At 40.8% G+C, this 18,490-nt stretch overlaps 1 protein-coding gene across 1 annotated transcript in view; it reads right to left on the bottom strand.

Moving 5' to 3' along the window:
* The window catches only part of LOC124126752, a 42,839-nt gene extending 26,202 nt beyond the window's left edge, over window positions 1-16,637 (bottom strand). The window contains exon 1 of the mRNA XM_046490267.2: window positions 16,378-16,637. Coding sequence (XP_046346223.1) covers window positions 16,378-16,549 — 172 coding nt within the window. The 5' untranslated portion in view covers window positions 16,550-16,637. The remainder of the gene's footprint in view (window positions 1-16,377) is intronic.
* Between the last annotated feature and the right edge of the window lie 1,853 nt (window positions 16,638-18,490).

Raw genomic sequence — 18,490 nt, 5'->3', positions numbered from 1 at the left:
ACACAACAGGGATGGGTATTGTTTGAGAATTCATTTTTAGTTTCAAGTTACACTCGTTATGCGCGGCTCCCCGATAATTACCTGTGACGTGGCAATGATCTCTTACGGAATCCCCATTCAGGGGTTTATTACAAACATGACAACTCGTTGACCTCTTATAGGCCCTCCAATCATCCCTTGTCATATACATGAGTTTCTTACACGATAAATTTTCCCTGATTATTCTCTCTTCGTTTTGTAGATATTCTAGGAACTTTCCCGCTGCATCGGGACCTCTGTAAATCACGGGCGGGTTTGTTTTCCCATCATACCTTACAACTATTTATCCAAACCCACAAGGAATATGTTCTTGAGTTTTGTACGTATCTTGATTATTATCTTGATTATTTTCTATAGGTTTGATAAGCGCTTCAAAGTCGGCGTAAATTACGTACGGTACTGGTATTTGGTTACAATCTTGTTCAAATTTCAATATATTTTTCCCCTCTTTAGGCATATCGATCCTGATAGCAGTCTGTCCAACACCTCTACAGTCTTCTTTATGCGCTTCCAATAGATCTTGTCTGCTGTACCCATGCAGGCATCTTTCACAGAAATATTTCTTTCCCTTATATTTAGTTTGATCGTATAATAGCCTGCTTAAACTCGTTATCCATGTATAATGATATTTTCCATCTTTTTCGATTAGAAATGAATTGATCCTGGGAATATGTTCTGGAGCAGAGCTTATCCTGTGTACAACAATTCCTTTAGAAGAATGTCCGAAAACATTTATAGCTAAATTGTTTTGCTTTTCCACCTTATCAATTTGTGATATTTGTGTAGGTTCGTCTATACAATCGAAGTTGAGTCCATCGTTTTGGGGATAGCTAGAAGGTCTATTTGCAATTTTAGAATCTACGGGGAACAATGCAGATCTTATCATCATTCTTAAACAGTCATCGGATTTATTTTTTACATTAATTATGGCTTTTTTCTTTTTATAATAGGGGGGTAAATCTATATAAGATCCACCTTTGAAGGGCATATAATTTGCTATATCTAAATATAAACTATCGATTTTATCCACACCCCAACCCGAACCTCTACTAGTCCAGCTTTCTAAAGTTTCCTGTATCCTCTGAATTGATGTATCTAATGATGCGTTTATAGTATCGGATTCGGTTATAACTTCTTGATTGCTTCGGAAATATGGTTCGGTATATTCGGTGCTATCGTCTGTGTTACTTTTACTCAATGACATTTTAATCGTCAGCTTGTATTTTATACTATGTAAATCATCTAACTCCTCATTAATTTTGCTCGATATTATGGGCTTAACATCATTAACATCCATGTTGGAATTAATATCCATCTTCCAACCTCCAAGATATTTACCAATGCCGGCGGATGTGGGTACAAATTTTAATTCTTGTTGTTTTTTATCAACATCGTCATGTTGTTTTTTATCAACATCATCAGGTTGATTATCATTATCTAGTAAAGCGATCAAGTCAGCTCTTCTCATTCGAGAATAACCTCTCAGCCCACTGTTTTTTGCTTGAGGTTTGAGTTCTCTAACAGTCTGGGGTTTGTTGTATTCCAAACCGAGTAAATCGATCAATTCAGCTTTTCTCATTTTAGAATATCCATGTAGACCACGTTGTTTTGCCATAGCCTTCAACTCTCTGACAAAAAACAATGTGACCATGGTATATACAAAATGATTCATTTGTCTAAATGGTTATTTTTCATATATAAATACGTATTCTCCCCAACCTATTCCTCTCATTGATGTAATCTCTCTTCCTAGCGTAAATAATCTGCTTCCTGACCTTATCAGCACCGAGACTCTTACATATGTAAGGAAGTATTCGTGCATGGCAGATTCGACATCCGTAAGCATTTGAATTGAATGTCCCTGTCTACGCAGTTCATGAATAAAATCTAATCTCTCTATTCTGCGGGGAGAACTCATCAATAATATAGCCAAGCTATCGGAAATCGACAAGCATATAGCTTATGAGAAAACAAAACTTGAACAGGCGGTTGATGAATTCAGTAGACGTCGCGTTGCAGAAAGATTATGTAACTTAGAAGACGAAAGATCGGCCCGCCTCGAAGCAGCTTCGAGTAATAGAAAGGCACTTCATTCACAAATCAGTCGAATTCGAGAAACTATCGATCAAGTCCTCAACGATGACACTACACTGGCCGATAAAATCAAAACATTGTTCAGAGAACAAGCAATAACCTTTGCCAGTATTTTAACCGCATTTATTATATCAACTTTGACTCTCACGCTAACTGGTGGCAGTGGACCTCCCACACCTCCCACACCCCCTAGGTCGGACGGTATAAAAGAGTGGATAAAAAAGCATTTAAAAGCATTAGGTTCAGGACTGGGAAAGCTCGCTGGGAAAGATGCGTCTGCACTTCCCGGTATAATAGGGAGTATAGTTTCCTGGCTCTTGAATTTATTAGCTAAGACCACCACTTGGCTTAGTCAAAACTTGTGGGCACTGATCGTAGCAATTGCAGGGATGTTGTACGTATCCGCTAAGAACTTTTTAACCAAATCAGTTCGCTAAAGACTATTTAACCAAATCATGAGCAAACCAGCCGCGACTCCACCTACTATAAGCGCTGTTTTTTCATCGATATGTTGTTGATTTTTAGCTACAATATGCGGAGGCACTTGTGGTTGTGCGTTAGTAGATGTGTTAGTAGATATTTGTGGCTTGACTATTCCCCTTTCGCCTGTGTTTGTTTGCGTTATTAATTCGGTGTTAATATCTGAATTTATACCTGTTTTTTGTTGATCGGTAGCAATAACAATTTTATTATTATAACCTATCACTTGACCGATCTTAAGTTCCATATTACTCGGATACATGTATAGTCCCGGCGCATAAACGTAGTCCACTTTGGATTGAGCGTACTGTAATACATCCTTATAACGCTTTATAGAAGATGGTATGTCAACTAGTGAATTAATAGCATCCTCCACGTTTGCGACAAACTGTTTTTGTGCATCGAGTGCCATCCCAGAACCAATAATGGACGTTCGTGTTTGCGATTGTGCACCGAGAATTGTCCTGCGGTAATGGAGCACTAATTTCTTTAAGTATACGTCTAATCTGATAGTACACGTGAAATGATAAAACAGACTTATTCAGTTCAAATCCTGGGACATAAAGAGATACACCACATCCTGTTGTTGCACACTATATGGCAAAGTTTAACTGATTCTGCCAAAATTGCATTGGATTGTGAAACCAATCGTTCCCCATTTTATCACTAGTTGCCGTGACCCTGTATTTTTCAAAGATATCAGGGAATTTAACAAAAACATTAGCACCAGAGGCACTTACTAAAATCGACTGATTAGTAATATAAGTTGATTTCATATTTAAGTTATGATATAGTATCATTGTATATTTAATATGTATGTTACACTCCTGGGAATAACAAATTGTCAGTCTATTGAACTGCTTCATACTATCGATAACTCGGATGGACAACTTGAAGTCGCCCTATGCGATGTAACGTATTACCCGCGGTGGATCAATATAAATGATGCGAAAGGAAATAATCAGATAATGATAAATAGAAAAGGACACATTATACCTGATGGGTATTACAGCTTATGCTCACTCAATGATGAAATTTTTAAGCCTAATGGAATTAAGTCTCACACAAAATGAGTCGAATGGGATGCTGATTTAACGCTGGAGAAAAGGATGTAAAGCTTTTCATGAACTTAGCAGTTACACTTGGATTTGCACTCGGAGATATAACAGTAATCAAGACATCAGCACAGGGAGTTAAATTACCCGATTTAGTTCCCTATAAAGAGTTGTGCATCCATCTTGATCAGATGAGTACAACGGATAATATTCAACTCGAAAGTCCTTCAACTCTACTCAGATCTATTCCAGTAAAAGATGAAAAATACAATAGTGGTAGAACGGACTCTTTCTCATCATTACAATATAAAAAATTAAAGTGTGGTATTATTTCAGACCTCAAAATTTCTGTATTAGATGTAAAACACCAACCTGTACATATAGGATACTTGAGTGTAACACTCCATATTATAAATAATGGTTGATTCATCAGGCCCTGGAACGCTCAGACAATGTAATACAATTGCGCTTTCCACTCTCGGAGACACAGAAAGATTCGGTAAACCCGGTACCGATGGTAAGTTATATGCTTTACACTTACAAGATGATGTATACAAGCGGAAAGAAGTTACATTCACAGGTAATATAGGAGATTTAAGCGATGTCGACGTTAAAAAAGACTCCATAAAAACATTTCGTACAATCTTATTCTCAACGGTGATAATAAATGGACTATGGTTGAAGCAAACATCGAGTGGCTACTGAATATCGTCATTACCCCACCGTATGTGATGATGGGTAAGGCACATAATTTAACTAAGATAATAAATAGTGGCATCGTACTCGCGGCTTATATCCCATCAAAATGAAAAAGTGTGTTAGTCACCCCCCTGCCAGAAAACCCAGGTGATATGTTATATAGTCTTCCGGCAGTAAAAAATGTTAGTTTAAATTTGGTTACTGAATTGAATGATATTAAACAGAACTTGAGTGCAATACCTAATATTTCTACGCTTATTATTGAAGTTTTGTTCGGTGATACACTGGAAAATGCCTTCGAAATATTACCTGGCCTATTGATTAAATGGCTAAAGAAACACCAACGTCAACGTTGCAGTATAATTCATATTGGAGCATCACCCATTGCGACCCTTGAGGGGGTACAAATTATTAAAAGTGGTAGTATTTCTCTTACTAAGATATTCATGCCGTATAATATTCATTTGATAAGGTTGATGTATACTCTCAAAACATTTAAGCAAGACAAATTAAAGACTATTATATGACCGTAATATACACTAAGGGTTTATATCCGGCGCTCGATGAAGCATTTGAAAAGATGGATAGTGTTGATGGATTTCAATTACATCAAATAAGCAATATAAAACATCGAATAGAAATGGAGAGGGAGTTTAGACATGGATTGTATAAAAGGTATTGCAGAGCCGTGAATGCTCTGGACGCAGTTGACACCACACTTGTGACAGCTGGCATGGGACTCGGTGTAGCCAGTGTTGGTTTATTATCAACTATATTCGCCGTGCCTATCGTACTTGCATGGAAATAGCGGCCGGAGTCTCAGGACTGGCAGAACTGGCGATAAAATTCATTTCTCGTAAGTTGCAAAAGAAGGTATTAAAACACGATAATATTCGGATACTAGCCGAAGCAAAGTTGAACAGCATTGAGGATCATATGTCGACAGCAATGGCTGATTGTAAGATATCCGAGGAGGAGTTTCGTTTAGTGTTGGCGGAACTCACCAAATACAATGCAATGAAGCAGGAGATTCGATCTAATTCTCATAAGACCAGTGGTATTAGCGGATACGAGAAAAAAAAGTTCATAGAACAAGGGAGGCAACCAGCGCGTCAATTATTCCGTGCCAAAACCAAAGAACTGGTTGGAGATTAAAAATAGATTGCTTACTATCATTCGATCACATTTAGAAGAATGCTTACATAAATATATATAATGGAATTTATGCTCACGGACAAAATTATCAAATGGAGAGAATTACCACAAGGTATATATTATATCAGTGATGTCAAACCAACCAAATACGGTCATCAATTGTTTCTTACCAATTACCAAGAAGAATATATAGTCTGGTCTCCTAGTAAAATGAACAAAGAACTTAGTAAAAATGTTGAATATCACTTCGTAAGAAATAATGGTATACGTTTGAGTAAAAATAATAGAGAATATTTTCATTACAATTTAGTTTAATCTCATGACTATCGTTGAATCGCATCATCATTTTTACATAAAAAATTCTTTATGCGACGCCTAGTCCCTTCCATGAGACGAAGATGTGTTGCTTGCATCGCAACCAGAGGTGTACACACACGCTATTGATTTGTAAATTGATATTTTAGCATGTTCATGGTTTATTTATGAAATCACGCATTTTCTGAAGTCAGTATGGCAAATTAAACCATTTGAACACTTACAGGAGTCTTTTATCTGTTGCAAACCGAAAGTGTTTCAGATTTGGTAAAAAACATAACTTTGCATTAAATCTTATTCAATGTCACAGGAACTTTTGTTGTTCTTAATGTTGGTGTATTCCCTCTCTCCAGTCTTGACTGTGGCTTTGTATATTTGCTAGTCAACAATTTTGATTAACATGGTGAATTCGATATTTAAATTGCTTAGGAATCGCACCACTAACAGATGCAAAACCTTTAATGTAGAGTATCACTCCCTGATGGACAGAAGTTCTCCGAATTTAAGTATCTAATTACTACTTACTACAAATTTAACCACGTCTACCACTTTCACATGTTCGAAATATAGTCTGCTTTGAAACGCTGCCACTTTCACATACACGAAGTACAGCCTGCTTCAAACGCTAATACTTTCACATACACGACAACAGTCTGCTTCAAACACTACCACTTTAACGTGCACGAACAACAGTCTGATTTAAACGCTACAAACACGATGTAAAGCTTGCTTCAAACGCTACCACTTTCACATACCCGAAGTACAGTATGCTTCAAACACTACCACTTTCATATACCCGAAGTACAGTATGCTTCAAACGCTGCCACTTTCACATACACGAACAACAGTCTGATTCAAACGCTACAAACACGATGTACAGCTTGCTTCAAACGCTACCACTTTCACATACATGGAGTACAGACTGCTTCAAACTCTACAAACACGAAGTACAGTCTGCTTCAAACGCCACCACTTTTACATACACGAACAACAGTCTGCTTCAAACGCTACAAACACGATGTACAGCCTGCTTCAAACGTTACCACTTTCACATACCCGAAGTACAGTCTGCTTCAAACGCTACCACTTTCACATAACGGAGTACAGTCTGCTTCAAACTCTAAAACACGATGTACAGCTTGCTTCAAACGCTACCACTTTCACATACACGGAGTACAGTCTGCTTCAAACTCTACAAACACGAAGTACAGTCTGCTTCAAACGCTACCACTTTTACATACACGAACAACAGTCTGCTTCAAACGCAAGCAAAACGATTACAGCCTGCTTCAAACGCTACCACTTTCACATACACGGAGTACAGCCTGCTTCAAAAGCTACCGCATTCATAAACACGAAGTACAGCCTTCTTCAAACGCTACTAATTTCACATACCCGAAGTACAGTATGCTTCAAACGCTACCACTTTCACATACACGAACAACAGTCTGATTCAAACGCTACAAACATGATGTACAGCTTGCTTCAAACGCTACCACTTTCACATACACGGAGTACAGTCTACTTCAAACTCTACAAACAGGAAGTACAGTCTGCTTCAAACGCTACCACTTTTACATACACGAACAACAGTCTGCTTCAAACGCTACAAACACGATTACAGCCTTCTTCAAACGCTACCACTTTCAAATACACGGAGTACAGCCTGCTTCAAAAGCTACCGCATTCATAAACACGAAGTACAGTCTGCTTCAAACGCTACCACTTTCACCTACTGGAAGTACTATCTGCTTCAAAAGCTACCACTTTCACCTACTGGAAGTACTATCTGCTTCAAAACCCACATACGCGAAGTACTGTCTGCTTCAAACGCTACAAATTTCACAAACACGAAAAACAGTCTACTTCAAACGCCACATACCCGAAGTACAGTGTGCTTCAAACGCTATCACTTTCAGCTACTGGAAGTACTATCTACTTCAAAACCCACATACGCGAAGTACTGTCTGCTTCAACGCCACATACACGAAGTATAGTGTGCTTCAAACGCTACCACTTTTACATACACGAAGAACAGTCTACTTCAAACGCCACATACACGAAGTATAGTCTGCTTCAAACGCACATACCCGAAGTACAGTGTGCTTCAAACGCTACGACTTTCAGCTACTGGAAGTACTATCTGCTTCAAAACCCACATACGCGAAGTACAGTCCGCTTCAAACACTACAATTTTCACAAACACGAAAAACAGTCTACTTCAAACGCCACATACACGAAGTATAGTCTGCTTCAAACGCACATACCCGAAGTACAGTGTGCTTCAAACGCTACGACTTTCAGCTACTGGAAGTACTATCTGCTTCAAAACCCACATACGCGAAGTACAGTCCGCTTCAAACACTACAATTTTCACAAACACGAAAAACAGTCTACTTCAAACGCCACATACACGAAGTATAGTCTGCTTCAAACGCACATACCCGAAGTACAGTGTGCTTCAAACGCTACCACTTTCAGCTACTGGAAGTACTATCTGCTTCAAAACCCACATACGCGAAGTACAGTCCGCTTCAAACACTACAATTTTCACAAACACGAAAAACAGTCTACTTCAAACGCCACATACCCGAAGTATAGTCTGCTACAAACGCCACATACCCGAAGAACAGTTTGCTTCAAACGCTACCACTTTCAGCTACTGGAAGTACTATCTGCTTCAAAACCCACATACGCGAAGTACAGTCCGCTTCAAACACTACAATTTTCACAAACACGAAAAACAGTCTACTTCAAACGCCACATACACGAAGTATAGTCTGCTTCAAACGCCACATACCCGAAGAACAGTTTGCTTCAAACGCTACCACTTTCACATACACGAAGTACAGCCTGCTTCAAACGCTACCACTGTTACATACACGAACACAGTCTGCTTCAAACGCTACAAACACGATGTACAGCCTGCTTCAAGAGCTGCTGCTTTTATATAAAAGCGTACAGCCTCCTTCAAACGTTAACATTTTCATATACACGAAGTACAGTCTGCTTCAAACGCTACTAATTTCACCTACTGGAAGTACTTTCTGCTTCAAAACCCACATACGCGAAGTACAGTCTGCTTCAAACGCTACAAATTTCACAAACACGAAAAACAGTCTGCATCAAACGCCACATACACGAAGTATAGTCTGCTTCAAACGCCACATACCCGAAGTAAAGTTTGCATCAAACGCTACCACTTTCACATACACGAAGTACAGCCTGCTTCAAACGCTACCACTTTTACATACACGAACACAGTCTGCTTCAAACGCTACAAACACGATGTACAGCCTGCTTCAAGAGCTACCGCTTTTATATAAAAGCGTACAGCCTCCTTCAAACGTTAACATTTTCATATACACGAAGTACAGTCTGCTTCAAACACTACTACTTTCACCTACTTGAAGTACTATCTGCTTGAAAACCCACATACCCGAAGCATTGTCTGCTTCAAACGTCACATACAAGAAGTATAGTGTGCTTCAAACGGTATCACTTTTATACGAAGTATAGTCTGCTTCAATCGCTACATACCCGAAGTACAGCCTGCTTCAAACGCTACCACTTTTACATACACGAAGTATAGTGTGCTTCAAACGCTACCACTTTCACATACACGGAGTACACCCTGCTTCAAACGCTACCACTTTCACATACACGGCGTACAGCCTGCTTCAAACGCTACCACTTTCACATACACCGAGTACACCCTGCTTCAAACGCTACCACTTTCACATACACCGAGTACACCCTGCTTCAAATGCTACAAACACGATGTACAGCTTGCTTCAAACGCTACCAACTTCACATACACGGCGTACAGTCTACTTCAAACGCTACCACTTTCACATACATGGAGTACACCCTGCTTAAAACTCTACAAACACGATGGACATTCTGCTTCAAACGCTACCACTTTCACATACACGGAATACACCTGCTTCAAACGCTACCACTTTCACATACACGGAGTACAACCTGCTTCAAACGCTGCCACCTTTACATACACGAAGTACAATCTGCTTCAAACGCTGCCACCTTCACATACACGAAGTACAGTCTGCTTCAAACGCTACAAACTTCACAAACACGAAAAACAGTCTACTTCAAACGCCACTTCCCCGAAATACTGTCTCCTTCAAACGCCACATACACGAAGTATAGTGTGCTTCAAACGCTACCACTTTTACATACACGAAAACAGTCTGCTTCAAACGCCACATACACGAAATATAGTCTCCTTCAAACGCCACATACCCGAAGTACTGTCTCCTTCAAACGCCACATACACGAACTATAGTGTGCTTCAAACGCTACCACTTTTACATACACGAAGAACAGTCTACTTCAAACGCCACATACACGAAGTATAGTGTGCTTCAAACGCCACATACCCGAAGTACAGTGTGCTTCAAACGCTACCACTTTCACCTACTGGAAGTACTATCTGCTTCAAAACCCACATACGCGAAGTACAGTCTGCTTCAAACGCTACAAATTTCACAAACACGAAAAACAATCTCCTTCAAACACCACATACACGAAATATAGTGTCCTTCAAACGCCACATACCCGAAGTACAGTCTGCTTCAAACGCTACATACCCGAAGTACAGTATGATTCAAACGCTACCACTTTCACATACACGGAGTACAGTCTGCTTCAAACGCTACCACTTTTACATACACGAACAACAGTCTGCTTCAAACGCTACAAACACGATGTACAGCCTGCTTCAAAAGCTACCACTTTCATATAAACGTGTACAGCCTCCTTCAAACGCTACCACTTTCACATACACGAAGTACAGCCTGCTTCAAACGCTACCACTTTCACATACACGAAGTACAGCCTGCTTCAAACGCTACAACTTTCACATACACGGAGTACAGTCTGCTTCAAACGCTACCACTTTTACATACACGAATAACATTCTGCTTCAAACACTACAAACACGATGTACAGCCTGCTTCAAAAGCTACCACTTTCATATAAACGTGTACAGCCTGCTTCAAACGCTACAACTTTCACATACACGGCTTAGAGTCTGCTTCAAACGCTACCACTTTCACATACACGAAGGACAGTCTGCTTCAAACGCTACAAACACGATGCACAGCCTCCTTCAAACGCCACCACTCTCATATGCACGGCGTACAGCTGCAGTCTGCTTCAAACGCTACCACTTTCACATACACGAAGAACAAATTACTTCAAACGCCACATACACGAAGTATAATCTCCTTCAAACGCCACATACCCGAAGTACTGTCTGCTTCAAACGCTACCACTTTTACATACACGAACAACAATCTACTTCAAACTCTACAAACACGATGTACAGCTTGCTTCAAACGCTAACACTTTTACATACACGGAGTACAGTCTGCTTCAAACGCTACCACTTTCACATGCACGGAGTACAGTCTGCTTCAAACGCCACATGCACGAAGTACAGTTTTCTTCAAACACTACCACTTTCACATACACGAAGTAGAATCTGCTTCAAACGCTGCCACCTTCACATACACGAAGTACAGTGTACTTCAAACGCTGCTACCTTCACATACACGAAGTACAGTCTGCTTCAAACGCTACCACTTTCACCTACTGGAAGTACTATCTGCTTTAAAACCCACATACGCGAAGTAATCTGCTTCAAACGCTACAAATTACACAAACACGAAAAACGCCTCCTTCAAACGCCACATACACGAACTATAGTCTCCTTCAAACGCCACATACCCGAAGTACTGTCTGCTTCAAACGCCACATACACGAAGTATAGTGTGCTTCAAACGCTACCACTTTTACTTACACGAAGAACAGTCTCCTTCAAACGCCACATACACGAAGTACAGTCTGCTTCAAACGCTACCACTTTCACCTACTGGAAGTACTATCTGCTTCAAAACCCACATACGCGAAGTACAGTCTGCTTCAAACGCTACAATTTTCAAACACGAAAAACGCCTCCTTCAAACGCCACATACACGAACTATAGTCTCCTTCAAACGCCACATACCCGAAGTACTGTCTGCTTCAAACGCCACATACACGAAGTATAGTGTGCTTCAAACGCTACCACTTTTACTTACACGAAGAACAGTCTCCTTCAAACGCCACATACACGAAGTACAGTCTGCTTCAAACGCTACCACTTTCACCTACTGGAAGTACTATCTGCTTCAAAACCCACATACCCGAAGTACTGTCTCCTTCAAACGCCACATACACGAACTATAGTCTGCTTCAAACGCTACAATTTTCAAACACGAAAAACGCCTCCTTCAAACGCCACATACACGAACTATAGTCTCCTTCAAACGCCACATACCCGAAGTACTGTCTGCTTCAAACGCCACATACACGAAGTATAGTGTGCTTCAAACGCTACCACTTTTACTTACACGAAGAACAGTCTCCTTCAAACGCCACATACACGAAGTACAGTCTGCTTCAAACGCTACCACTTTCACCTACTGGAAGTACTATCTGCTTCAAAACCCACATACGCGAAGTACAGTCTGCTTCAAACGCTACAATTTTCAAACACGAAAAACAGTCTGCTTCAAACGCCACATACACGAAATATAGTGTCCTTCAAACGCCATATACCCGAAAAACAGTCTGCTTCAAAACCCACAAACACGAAGTTTAGTGTGCTTCAAACGCTACCACTTTTACATACACAGAGAACAGTCTACTTCAAACGCCACATACACGAAGTACAGCTTGCTTCAAACGCTACCACTTTTACATACACGAAGTACAGCCTGCTTCAAACGCTACCGTTTTCACATACACGAAGTACAGTTTGCTTCAAACTCTACAAACACGAAGTACAGTCTGCTTCAAACTCTACCACTTTTACATACTCGAACAACAGTCTGCTTCGAACGCTACAAACACGATGTACAGCCTCCTTCAAACGCTACCACTTTCATATACACGGCGTACAGTCTGCTTCAAACGCTACCACTTTCACATACACGAAGAACAATCTACTTCAAACGCCACATTCACAAAATATAGTCTCCTTCAAACGCCACAAACACGAAGTATAGTGTGCTTCAAACGCTACCACTTTTACATACACGAAGAACAGTCTACTTCAAACACCACATACACGAAGTATAGTCTGCTTCAAACGCCACATACCAGAAGTACAGTCTGCTTCAAACGCTACCACTTTCAGCTACTGGAAGTACTATCTGCTTCAAAACCCACATATGCGAAGTACAGTCCGCTACAATTTTTTACGAACACGAAAAACAGTCTGCTTCACACGCCACATACATGAAATATAGTCTCCTTCAAACGACACATACCCGAAGTACTGTCTGCTTCAAACGCCACATACACGAAGTATAGTGTGCTTCAAACGCTACCACTTTTACTTACACGAAGAACAGTCTCCTTCAAACGCCACATACACGAAGTACAGTCTGCTTCAAACGCTACCACTTTCACCTACTGGAAGTACTATCTGCTTCAAAACCCACATACCCGAAGTACTGTCTCCTTCAAACGCCACATACACGAACTATAGTCTGCTTCAAACGCTACAATTTTCAAACACGAAAAACGCCTCCTTCAAACGCCACATACACGAACTATAGTCTCCTTCAAACGCCACATACCCGAAGTACTGTCTGCTTCAAACGCCACATACACGAAGTATAGTGTGCTTCAAACGCTACCACTTTTACTTACACGAAGAACAGTCTCCTTCAAACGCCACATACACGAAGTACAGTCTGCTTCAAACGCTACCACTTTCACCTACTGGAAGTACTATCTGCTTCAAAACCCACATACGCGAAGTACAGTCTGCTTCAAACGCTACAATTTTCAAACACGAAAAACAGTCTGCTTCAAACGCCACATACACGAAATATAGTGTCCTTCAAACGCCATATACCCGAAAAACAGTCTGCTTCAAAACCCACAAACACGAAGTATAGTGTGCTTCAAACGCTACCACTTTTACATACACAGAGAACAGTCTACTTCAAACGCCACATACACGAAGTACAGCTTGCTTCAAACGCTACCACTTTTACATACACGAAGTACAGCCTGCTTCAAACGCTACCGTTTTCACATACACGAAGTACAGTTTGCTTCAAACTCTACAAACACGAAGTACAGTCTGCTTCAAACTCTACCACTTTTACATACTCGAACAACAGTCTGCTTCGAACGCTACAAACACGATGTACAGCCTCCTTCAAACGCTACCACTTTCATATACACGGCGTACAGTCTGCTTCAAACGCTACCACTTTCACATACACGAAGAACAATCTACTTCAAACGCCACATTCACAAAATATAGTCTCCTTCAAACGCCACAAACACGAAGTATAGTGTGCTTCAAACGCTACCACTTTTACATACACGAAGAACAGTCTACTTCAAACACCACATACACGAAGTATAGTCTGCTTCAAACGCCACATACCAGAAGTACAGTCTGCTTCAAACGCTACCACTTTCAGCTACTGGAAGTACTATCTGCTTCAAAACCCACATATGCGAAGTACAGTCCGCTACAATTTTTTACGAACACGAAAAACAGTCTGCTTCACACGCCACATACATGAAATATAGTGTCCTTCAAACGACACATACCCGAAGTACAGTCTACTTCAAACGCCTGATACACGAAGTACAGTCTGCTTCAAACGCCACATACACGAAGTACAGTCTGCTTCAAACGCTACCACTTTCACACACGCGAAGTACAGCCTGCCTCAAACGCTACCACTTTCACATACACGGAGTACAGTCTGCTTCAAACTCTACAAATACGAAGTACAGTCTGCTTCAAACGCTACCACTTTTACATACACGAAGTACAGTCTGCTTCAAACGCTACCACTTTCACCTACTGGAAGTACTATCTGCTTCAAAACCCACATACGCGAAGTACAGTCTGCTTCAAACGCTACAAATTTCGCAAACTGGAAAAATAGTCTCCTTCAAACGCCACATACCCAAAGTACTGTCTGCTTCAAACGCCACATACACGAAGTACAGTCTGCTTCAAACGCTACCACTTTCACACACGCGAAGTACAGCCTGCCTCAAACGCTACCACTTTCACATACACGGAGTACAGTCTGCTTCAAACTCTACAAATACGAAGTACAGTCTGCTTCAAACGCTACCACTTTTACATACACGAAGTACAGTCTGCTTCAAACGCTACCACTTTCACCTACTGGAAGTACTATCTGCTTCAAAACCCACATACGCGAAGTACAGTCTGCTTCAAACGCTACAAATTTCACAAACTGGAAAAATAGTCTCCTTCAAACGCCACATACCCAAAGTACTGTCTGCTTCAAACGCCACATACACGAAGTATAGTGTGCTTCAAACGCTACCTCTTTTACATACACGAAGTATAGTGTGCTTCAAACGCTACCACTTTCACATACACGGAGTACACCCTTCTTCAAACGCTACCACTTTCACATACACGAAGTACAGTCTGCTTCAAACGCTACCAATTTCACATACACGGCATACAGTCTGCTTCAAACGCTACAAACACGATGTACAGCTTTGCTTCAAACGCTACCACTTTCACATACACGAAGTACAGCCTGCTTCAAACGCTACCACTTTCACATACACGGCGTACAGTCTGCTTCAAACGCTACCACTTTCACATACACGAAGAACAATCTACTTCAAACGCCACATACATGAAGTATAATCTCCTTCAAACGCCCCATACACGAAGTACAGTCTGCTTCAAACGCTGCCTCCTTCACATACACGAAGTACAATCAGCTTTAAATGCTGCCACCTTCACATACACGAAGTACAGTCTACTTCAAACGCCACATACACGAAGTACAGTCTGCTTCAAACACTGCCACCTTCACATACACGGCGTACAGTCTGCTTCAAACGCTGCCACCTTCACATACACGAAGTACAATCAGCTTTAAATGCTGCCACCTTCACATACACGAAGTACAGTCTACTTCAAACGTCACATACACGAAGTATAGTCTGCTTCAAACGCCACATACCCGAAGTACAATCTGCTTCAAACGCTGCCACCTTCACATACACGAAGTACAGTCTGCTTTAAATGCTTCCCCTTTCATATACACGAAGGACAGTTTGCTGCAACCGGCACATGCATGAGGTACAGTCGGCTTCTAACGCTACAATTGCGGCAAAGGGCACGGGTGGCCCAGTCGTTTAAGGCGCCGCGATTCGCTGTGCAGAATTGCGTCCCTTGGGCACGACAGAAACCTATGATTGTGGGTTCGAATCCCGGTTCGCCCCGATTATGTTTCGAGGTTTGTCAGCACCATACCCGTGCTCGTGGGTTTCACCGAAGTGGTAAACTTCTGAGACCTGCACCACCTCGCGCTTTCCTCCCACATTAAGCTGACACGCCGTGATATAACTGGAATACTGTTAAAAGCGGCGTAAAACCCAACTCACTCACTCATTCATTACAATTGCGGCAGACATGACATCTACAAATGTCTTCTTTACTTACCCAAACATGGACACTGCTCATCGCTGATGTTGAAGATGCACTTGAAGTCTTCTTTAGCCGCCTGCAGCCGCCCTAAGATTGTGGCAAGCTCGTTCTCGAGAGTTCCGCATCCCAGCAATGGCGCAATGACACCCAGGAGGACTACGACAAATCTGCTGTCGAACATCGTCATGTTGATTCCGAATGTCTGATCGTGTCAGCATCGAGTGATGAAAGTCAGTTGGGCTAGAGTCAGCTGGTAATGAACTAGTGACGCAACTCACACATGTCGACAGTATCCTTTACGTGGAAATTGATTAGGAAAGAATATTAAGCCTATTACACGTTATGACATATGGTGCATAGAAAAGCCCTTTGGATTATGTGAAAGAAATGATTTATCGCTTTTGCACGATCGTGAATATATTATTTAAGTTAACATTTCTCTGAATATATTATTTAAGTTAACATTTCTCTGAATATATTATTTAAGTTAACATTTCTCTGATTATATTATTTAAGTTAACATTTCTCTGATTATATTATTAAAGTTAACATTTCTCTGATTATATTATTAAAGTTAACATTTCTCTGAATATATTATTTAAGTTAACATTTCTCTGAATATATTATTTAAGTTAACATTTCTCTGAATGTATTATTTAAGTTAACATTTCTCTAAAACAATTAAGTAATGTCTGCCCAGGGAGTTATAAATAATGTCTTCCCAGGGAGTTATAAATAATGTCTGCCCAGGGAGTTATAAATAATGTCTGCCCAGGGAGTTATACATAATGTCTGCCCAGGGAGTTATAAATAATGTCTGCCCAGGGAGTTATAAATAATGTCTGCCCAGGGAGTTATAAATAATGTCTTCCCAGGGAGTTATAAATAATGTCTTCCCAGGGAGTTATAAATAATGTCTGCCCAGGGAGTTATAAATAATGTCTGCCCAGGGAGTTATACATAATGTCTGCCCAGGGAGTTATAAATAATGTCTGCCCAGGGAGTTATAAATAATGTCTGCCCAGGGAGTTATAAATAATGTCTGCCCAGGGAGTTATAAATAATGTCTGCCCAGGGAGTTATAAATAATGTCTTCCCAGGGAGTTATAAATAATGTCTTCCCAGGGAGTTATAAGTAATGTCTGCCCAGGGAGTTATAAATAATGTCTTCCCAGGGAGTTATAAATAATGTCTTCCCAGGGAGTTATAAATAATGTCTGCCCAGGGAGTTATAAATAATGTCTGCCCAGGGAGTTATACATAATGTCTGCCCAGGGAGTTATAAATAATGTCTGCCCAGGGAGTTATAAATAATGTCTGCCCAGGGAGTTATAAATAATGTCTGCCCAGGGAGTTATAAATAATGTCTGCCCAGGGAGTTATATCCACAAGGAGATGAGGTGAAGTAGCACATACACATGATAAGTCAGACATCACAGGCGGGAATCAATCTCTATTTAGTCAAAGATGTTATTTCACGAATAGATGAGGTGAGGTGAAATGGACTTAACGTCGCGTTCTAGATTATTTAGCGACGTGCATGCCCGTGTGTGGCTGGGGGGTTGGGGGGGGGGACGACTAGACTAGACCACAATTCTTATCGCGACAGTCACCTGTATTACAATCTTTTACAGCATTATTATAGCCTAATCATGACATTGAGCAATATTGCAGCCTTATTGAGGCAGTCAGCACCATTGCAGTCTTACAACGACAGTCACTAATATGACAGCCTTATTGTGACAGTCACTCATATGACAACCTTATCGTGACAGTCACTCATATGACAGCCTTATCGTGACAGTCACTAATATGACAGCCTTATCGTGACAGTCACTAATATGACAGCCTTATCGTGACAGTCACTCATATGACAGCCTTATAGTGACAGTCACTCATATGACAGCCTTATAGTGACAGTCACTCATATGACAGCCTTATCGTGACAGTCACTCATATGACAGCCTTAACGTGACAGTCACTCATATGACAGCCTTATCGTGACAGTCACTCATATGACAGCCTTAACGTGACAGTCACTCATATGACAGCCTTATCGTGACAGTCACTCATATGACAGCCTTATCGTGACAGTCACTAATATGACAGCCTTATAGTGACAGTCACT

Source organism: Haliotis rufescens, unplaced genomic scaffold (assembly GCF_023055435.1).
Source record: "Haliotis rufescens isolate VD_foot unplaced genomic scaffold, xgHalRufe1.0.p SCAF_15, whole genome shotgun sequence".
NCBI lineage: Eukaryota > Metazoa > Mollusca > Gastropoda > Lepetellida > Haliotidae > Haliotis > Haliotis rufescens.
Note: the sequence above shows the minus strand (reverse complement) of the source record. Positions and strands in the feature narration are given on the sequence as shown.